Here is an 8,676-nt window from a genome sequence, read left to right on the forward strand (position 1 = left end):
CCATAAAAAACATTAAATATTAATCAGTTATCAAGAAAAAGAAAAAAAATGAAAAATATGCTTCGTGTTGAAAATTACTTATGACTTTTTTTTTCAAAGTGACTATTGATTCTTTTTATCGCATTCGCATTTTTTTCCATTTGCATTTTTTTCCATTCACTTTCACCTTCATCTTTATTTTTGTGTTCATTTCCAATACAGTTTTAATATCTTCAAGAAGGGTTTTCGAAATGCAGTTTCTAACGTCGAAATAACTATTCACTATTTGCTCTGTAGAAATTAGCAGGTGATGTATTATGTCATGGTTTATGTTTACACGATTGTTTTTACATGTGACTGGTATGATATAAACTTAAAACATGATTTTGGTAGTCAGTGCTGGTGATCCAAAACATAAACAATGAATGAAACATAGTTTTTGATACTTCGTAAATTATCGAAATATAGATCAGTTAAACTTGTAAATATGCAAATAGTGTGATTAATTATACTGAAACTTGTTCGAAAACGTTGTTATTATCAGACTAATATGAGCCATTTGTTATTCTGTAGACGGTTTGCAGTGTACAATTCAAATTTACATTTTTGAAATCCGACATCTGTCGAACACTCGTTGTTTCTCTTCGAAAGAAAGGTACTCTGCGCAACTCTGCGCAAGATCGGACTAGATGCATTTTAAGGCATTTTTTCCAAGCTATCTTTTAAAACTAGTGCCAATAGTGCCAAACCCTGCCGTTTAAACTTTAAACGCTGTTTTATGCAAAAAATACGTAATTTTTTGATTCCGTCAATTTATACATATATACATTATCCAATGATGAGGATTATACATTATTCAATGATTAGGATTTATTCTCCACTATTTTATAGACAACTTTTACTTAGACGTCATCAAGATTCAAGTTACTCTTGGGGCTCCAGCAAATTTCGCAACATTGCATTTTTTATTTCAAGAAAAACGCTAAAAAACGCTGACTCAGTACACTTTGAAAAATCATAGAAAATTTAAATTTTGTCGTAATGCTCTAAAAATTTGGATCCTGTCACTTCAATAGTATACAACTATAGGAAGAATATAATTGAAATGAAATTCACATTTTAAATTTTGGGTCGATGGCCAGCGATTCCCTACTGTGCGGTGGATTACTTAGTCCGAAGCTAATTTAGATTTTCGCATCGCTAAGTACAGGTCAGACTCGATTATATATAGTCTCTGAATTTTTTCCACTATATATAATCGAATTTTATATATAATCTAATCAGAGAAAAAATGTGTTTTATTCATTTTACATGAATGTTTTATTATTTTCGAATAAATAGGAAGAATTTAACTTTTGACTCATCCCTAGAAGTCAGCAAACACAGTTCTTATGAAAATTATACATATATCTTGTAGTTATTCTTGTAGTTATTCCTGGTGTCAAATGGAAAGAAAAAGTTAGATCAGTATATATTGATTTGTCAACTCGTTTGTTTTTAATTTCTCAAATTTTTGAAAATTTTCAAATTATTCATTTGTTCCTAAATTTTCTTAATTTCTTTTTTTTTATTTTTGAAATTTTTTTTATTAAGGTAATTTTATTAAGGTATTTCAATTTCTTTTAATTTTTAAATTCTTTAAAAAAAAACAACATTTTTCATTGTTTTTAATTATTTTTTATTTTTTTCCCTTTCTATCAAGCGTAACGTATTTTCTGGATGTTCTCTTACGAAATGTTCGCTCTAGATCACATTTGAAATTTAAAAAAAAAATTTTGCCACTATATATTCTGCCGTTCTTATGCACGCTGGGACAACTATGCTTGGAACGGCAGTATAATCGAGTTTGAAATTATATATAACAGAATCATATACATATAATCGAGTCAATATAAAATCGAGTCTCTATATAATCGAATCCGACCTTTATATCATCGGCCTAACAGATAGATACTTTGGAATTCGATAGTTATCAGGAGGCTAATTATCAAGTCAATTTGTATGCGGGAAATTCTTTTTCGTTATACATTAATAGTGTTCTCCATACATTGTTGATGATCCTATTCATGCATCAAACATCAATTTTGAAGTCCGCCTGCTTCGCCTTCGCCTTAATCCGCTCCTGGGTACCAGAAACAACTAACAACTCACAACTAAAATTGAGCTAGTTTCAACAATTCAATTTAGGTGGCCTCTAATGTTTCTGCTGATTTGCAATCTACCTTTAATTTTTTGCATTTAAAAAACACAGTTTGTAAGACGGTTATCAACCAATACATCACAAAACTATCAACTCAATTGTAGAACGTGATTTGTCAGGGCATAAGGATTGTCATTTTCCACTATTTATGCATAACGAATCAGAAAAAAAATTGACTGAAAAATTAGCCTACTGATAACGATGGATATAAAAAGAATAGAGTAGGGGAAAGTAGGTAAAGACGGACACTGCGGGTAAGATGGTCACAAACTAAAATGTATTATGATAGTTGAGTGATGCGAATACCTTCTTTATAGTGTGTTATACTTTTGAGTTGCATTATCGGTTTTCAGCAAGCAAACTGTCAAATTTGTAAGTAAAACAAAGAATATTTTCGTGAACGCGCAATTTGATGTAATTTTTATTCCACGGAAAATAGTGAAAAACTCGTGAAACTTACGTGTTTTCATTTGTTCACAATAGTAAAGTGATTCATTAGTCTTTCCTCGGTTTTCTAGTGAAAATCCAGCAGATTTTCGATGTTCCGATGAAGAGCTACGATCGTTTGAAAAATTTACAACCAGGTCGGGCAAGACGGACACACTAAGGTAGGGAAAGATGGACATACGGATTTTCCAAGAATTTTCACATGTAGCATCTGTTGTGTACTACAGATGTTCACAAAGTACACCCGCGAGAGAAACCAGCAGATATTAATCATTTAGCAGTTAGAACAGGCCATATAGGCGAAGAATTTTCGCCTTCATCGAAACCCATCCTCTCAAACTGTTCACGTGATGTATAGATGGACTCTAATAACGTAGAGTAATGTATGGCCATCACTTAACACATAAATCAAAAGAATACTTAACGTACCACATCTTTTTTGTGAGTGTCCACCTTTAGCTTCGTAGTGTCCGTCTTACCCACCCCAAGTGTCCGTCTTTCCCAACCATGACAAAAAACAGCAATTTGTAGTCTTATTTTTGAAGACCCAAAATACATAAAACTTGGAGGAAGTTCACTAAAACCAAAAATGATTATGAAAACAAATGTCCTTAAGTTTAAATTTGTATGACTACTGCGATCTTAATAGCAATGACTAAGTAATTATTTAGATTAAACCTTAGGGTGTCCGTCTTTACCTACTTTCCCCTATATATTGGCTTATCTGTTGGGCCAAAGATATAAGCGAAGCAAGAATCTGAATAAGCTTCGGAAAAATATAAATTACAGCCGCGCGCAATGCAACATATGGTATAATGCTAGCTGCGTAGGCAGAAGTAAAAACTCTACTTGTGCCTGTCGGCGCTTTGCGACGCATAGCAACGACGGACTTCAGCATTTCGCATGAAGAAATATTCAAACTATATCTCCACCTCATTTGTCCTCGAGCAATTATCGCTAAACATCAACAACAACAACAGCAACAAACTTCTCCACCAAAAAATAACGGGCATCTGTAAGCAGTGCCCCAATCCCATCCGATACAGCGAAAAAGCATTCATCGACCGTTTTTTGACCGTTCAGACAGCCAGTCAAGAACCAGTCGAGAACGAGAGAAACGAAAATAAAACACGCCACATGCTGCCGATCATACTCTAGTTTGCTCCGTTCAACATACATTGTAAATGATCGAGCGAGAGAGTTTTAAAATCGACTTCTCCGAAACTGCGGTCGCTATCGTTAAAAAAAAAAAGTCGTCACACGAGAGAAAGAGAAAAATTTTTTTTCGTTCGCCCGATCGTTTCTGCCGTTCAATTCAAACGAAAAAAGCATGTGCATTCATCGCAGTCACAATCAAATTTCGATCCCTTCTCAAGCACTGGTTGGAACACCATCAAAACAGCCATCAACAGCAGAGCGAAGAACGTCATTGGATATGTGGGGCGATCCCAACGAACGAGTGGTTCGACGACGAATATAGGTTGAGAAGAACGTTGCGCGGGCGGCTAAGAGGCACAGTGCCACTCGTCAGAATGTAGAAAGATACAGACAGAAGAAGATGAAGCCCCAAATCTTCCGGAAGAAAAAGCGCCGCTTGGAGGAAGAGGAGTACGCAAAGCTGGAACAGCAACATCATTCTCAGGAAACGTGAAGGTTCTATCAGAAACTCAAGGCATCCCGCAGAAACTTTGTGCTGCGAGCCGCAATGTGTTAAGAAGAAAGGAGTTATCTGCCCAATAAGAAAGGCGACAAATTGGACTGTGGGATCCCTTAGACTCTCACCGCTAACCAACAGATTTGTGGGAAGTTATCAGGTCGGTTTCGTGGAAGAACGGTCTACGGCGGACCAATACTTTATCATACGGCAGATCCTCCAGAAATGCCGTAAATACGTAACCCCCACGCATCATCTATTCATCAACTTCAAAGCCGCGTATGACACTATCGACTGCAATGAGCTATGGAAGGTTATGGACGAAAACGGCTTTCCGGGGAAGCTGGTTAGCCTGACGAAGGCTACGGTGGATGGGACACAGTTCTGTGTGCGGATTTCGGGTGGATTGTCGGGTCCATTTGAATCCCGCCGATGTCTTCGACAGGGTGATGAGCTCTGCTCGATTGGTCGCCTCATGCTTGCATGCTCGACAGGATATTATACCTAGTTAACCGATCAGAGCTGCCTACTTTCCAGTTCTCCCAAGATTCTTCCAGTTTTTTTTTTCTTTCAAGTGATCCAGTTGAATCCCGAAATCTTCCAGTTTCCTATATGTTTGTGAGTTTTATCTAGGTCTTTTTAGCTCAAGTTTCCATACTTTTTGTCTATTTTGAAAATAATGAAATCGATGGCAACATGTCATGCATGACATATAGTTTTAACAACAAAAATAAAAACGGTGTAGAAAGAGAAAATAGCAAACCAAAATAGATGAAGTAATCTGTTCGAAAGTTTTTAACAACAGCTGATTTAGGCACAAGGCTATGATTGTGATTTTGGGCAAGATTATTAAATATTATTGTGATTATGAGTGCCTAGACACCTCTTCGATTTTATCAAGTCGTTTTTATCACCACTCGCCAAACTCACGATCTATTTTGTCACCCTTTTTTTCGTTTTTATCACGCTTTTTCAAAAATAAATCTGAATCAAGAACAATGTACTTCCAGTTGTGATTTGAAACATAATTTTCACTTGTGCCTTGCGTCATTAAATGTTTATAATTTCTTATGTATAGTTTCGCGAATTCAATTTATTTGACTAATGTTAAGCGTTGTTTGACCAATAAATAGTTAATGGGTTCGATGATGGCAATTTCGGTCACGGGTTACTTTAAAACACGTTTTATTATGTCAAAGCCGACGTTTCAAGGATGAGGACGAGGAAATATATTCTTGAAACGTCGGCTTTGACATAATAAAACGTGTTTTAAAGTAACCCGTGACCGAAATTGCCATCATCGAACCCATTATTTGACTAATTTTCTGGATAAGACAACCAAGTGTCTTATCTGTTACAATTTATTTGTGTCATGATTTTGTGAAAAATGAACCGTGAAATACGTATTCCATTGACTTTGGAGAAATCGATTTGAAAATTATAAAATCTAACGGTTCTACAATTTCACAATCAACCATTAGACTTCCCTTACTATGCTAAAGAATGGGCAGTACAAATCATATTGATATTGCATGTATAATTGCCTTGAGAAAGTTCGCGAAAATGGTATGAAGATATATATTATGAACCAATCTCTTTGGTTTATTCGTTTGCATCTTGAGCTTACATTCCATTGAACTATGAAAGTGCATCAATTTACTCAAAATATTCAATTGAATCCAACACAAAAAATCCAATTTGTATCATTTCACTAAATTCGCGGTCTCGACAAATTCATGGTGAAATTTTTTTGACCATATTAAAATCGAAAAAGCACTGTATAACCTCTTCGTGTAAAACTTACAATCGCTCCGATCATATTTATTGACAAATTTAAAGTACACCCATTCTTTTTAACGGAGATACGTACCTCGTAAAAACAAATCGCGTTAATCAAAAAGTTCGTTAACAAAACCGTGTTAAAAAGCCTGAGTGTACATATTTAGCCGTTATTTTATAAACCACGTATGTGTTAGCTATTTTTCACTCACCTTTAGGATCCAGTTTTTTTCCCGATTTATTTTCAGCATTCTTTCAGATAAGACCAGACTATATAACAGCATGATTCTGCTCAAATCAATCATTTTACTATAGGATGCTGCGACGCTCGGTCATAATTTTGCAGCAGCGATAGTGGCAGACTTTTCGAGTCACTTCCTACGTTCAGGGCCAGCGTCACACATTTCTCCCGAGTGGGTAGTGAGGAATAGAAAAGTTTCAGGGATGACAGAGGCGTAGCCAGGGGGGAGGGCGACCTACTGATACCTGACAAAATTTTTCAAAAAATCGACAGCGCATCAACAATAGGGTGCAAATTAAATGTATAAGAAAAATCAAATTTTCGCATTTCGTTCAGTAGCCAAATTTGTGTTAAATACCAAAAGGTTTACAGCCCTAGGGTTGTATGAAATGGTGACGTGGGACTAAACACTGTAATAAAAGGGTTTTTTTGTTTTTTACGACGAAGTTAATGGTAAAAAATATTTATTTTCGTTTTTTTGCTCGCTAATTTTTTTTTCTGTTAGCAAATCCATTCACTGTATTACGGTGACAGCCAAAAAACGTATATTATTTGTCACTTATAACTTATGACCGTTGCAAAAATGTACAATTCTGATTGGGTAATTTATGGTAATCATAGTCATGAGATAAGCTTTCAATCACCATCAGCAGCAGCAATTAAGTTTTTCCTCGATTGCACACGTATAGAAATATACGAATAGAAGTGTACCGCTACAACACGAATAGTACCTCTGTAGTACGAATAAAAGACCGCTGAAATGTACGAATAGAAGTGTACCGCTGCAATTATAGACGACGAGAGACCTGCGGCTCTCTGCTGCACATAAACTGTACGGTACTGTTGCTTTTACCAGCATGTTTTCTTTCAAGACATCAGTTTTTATAACGTTCTAACAGCAGATTTAGAAATTGTACGAGAAAAATGGTTGTTTCAAACTTTTCGAAAAACATTTACCTTCAAGACATCAAATTAGTCTAAATTCATGGAAGCAAATATAAATTGACCTATTGGGACGGGGAAACTCTGTTAATTTTTCTTTTGATATTGATAAAGGAAATATCAGAGGGAATAGTTGGTGTCTATTCATGTTGTCTGTGCTAGGAATGCTCGCATGTGATTGGTTCTTGTTCGCATGAATTTGTCCTGAAAACTTTTTATCAATTTCAGCGCTGAGCAATGGAATAAAAGTGATAACTAGCGTAATACAAAATTGTCCAACATTTTATCTATCCAACAACATATTGGTCATTGTAATCTTTCATGTGGTTATGCTGCTATTATCGTTTGAAATCTGACGCAATATTTGCCAGTTTCATTTCCTTTTTTACAGAATGCATCCCAGTATAGAAAACAAAGACGTAGTCCCACGTCATAAAATTCAGTCTTTTTCAGCTGGGAGACGTTGGACGAGTTCGATAACGTGGGTACCACATCGGTCACAGCAGCATCTTCTGATTTCCTTCGTGGGGTAAGCAACATACGAAGTGCTCTGCCAGTCGTTGCCATTCAGGGTGAGATAAGTCTCGACGTCCATCACCACCACCAAATTGTGATTCGCCGGGAAAATCGACATGACCATCTTGTGCAACCACTGCCGTTGCGACATTTCCGGGACCATTAGACGCGAACGCCAGGTACTTTTTCGCTGTTTGGCCGGTTGCACCAGACGTAACCACTTTTGCTGGTCTCCCTCTTCAGCATCCTTTGGAACTTGTTGTCGCTCAGGGTTGTCGGTCGTCCGAAACCGGACTTTTTTTCGATTATTGTCCAGTAGTACCAAGATGTTGTAGATGCCGGAACGAGTGTATCCGGCGTCCTTTTGCCGCACGATGTCCGTCGACGCGACGGGGTACCGTTCTTTGAACGCGCACACTTCTGAACGGAGTAACTTCACTGTTTTCGCCATCACAGTTATAATTCGAGTCAATTTTTTTCTGCTGACTCATGGGTTACTATGGTTGATGCTATATGGGTGGTTCCGTCAATGCGTGTGAAAAAGACGGTAAAAAAAACTGAAACTTTGACCGTATTGAGGCTTCACTTCCCGAGCTCAAATTTTGCAGCGGATTTTTTTTCGTGGAGACAAACTTCAGGAAGTAAATGAAACTCGAACAGTCGATTTAGTTGGAACCCTAAGCAACATTAAAAAAATGTTGAAAATAAAAGTTATTCAGGTTGGTGCAAAATACAAAATGTATAGTGTTAATTTCTTGCGTGGCTATATTAGGTTTCGAACATAGAAAATATTACATTTTGTTGGCATTGTCCGTTAATTCCGTGTGGGTAGGTAGGCGTATTTTTCGAGTGGGTACTACTACCCATACTACCCACATCAACCGCCGACCCTGCCTGGCAATCAAAATCTCTTCGCTT

At 36.7% G+C, this 8,676-nt stretch overlaps 1 protein-coding gene across 1 annotated transcript; it reads left to right on the forward strand.

Moving 5' to 3' along the window:
- The first annotated feature begins 4,184 nt into the window (after window positions 1–4,184).
- On the forward strand, window positions 4,185–4,788 carry LOC129729214 (uncharacterized). Its single transcript, XM_055687710.1, has 2 exons — window positions 4,185–4,273; window positions 4,422–4,788. The coding sequence occupies exons 1-2, from the start codon at window positions 4,185–4,187 to the stop codon at window positions 4,786–4,788; spliced, it is 456 nt and encodes a 151-aa protein (XP_055543685.1).
- The last annotated feature ends 3,888 nt before the right edge of the window (window positions 4,789–8,676 follow it).

Source organism: Wyeomyia smithii, chromosome 3 (assembly GCF_029784165.1).
Source record: "Wyeomyia smithii strain HCP4-BCI-WySm-NY-G18 chromosome 3, ASM2978416v1, whole genome shotgun sequence".
In the NCBI taxonomy this organism is placed as follows: Eukaryota; Metazoa; Arthropoda; class Insecta; order Diptera; family Culicidae; genus Wyeomyia; species Wyeomyia smithii.

Coding starts and splice junctions, on each gene's coding strand:
- LOC129729214 (XM_055687710.1), top strand. CDS start 4,185: ATGAAGCCCCAAATCTTCCGGAAGAAAAAGCGCCGCTTGGAGGAAGAG. Junction 4,274..4,421: donor CAACATCATTCTCAGGAAAC/GTGAAGGTTCTA, acceptor GCTAACCAACAG/ATTTGTGGGAAGTTATCAGG.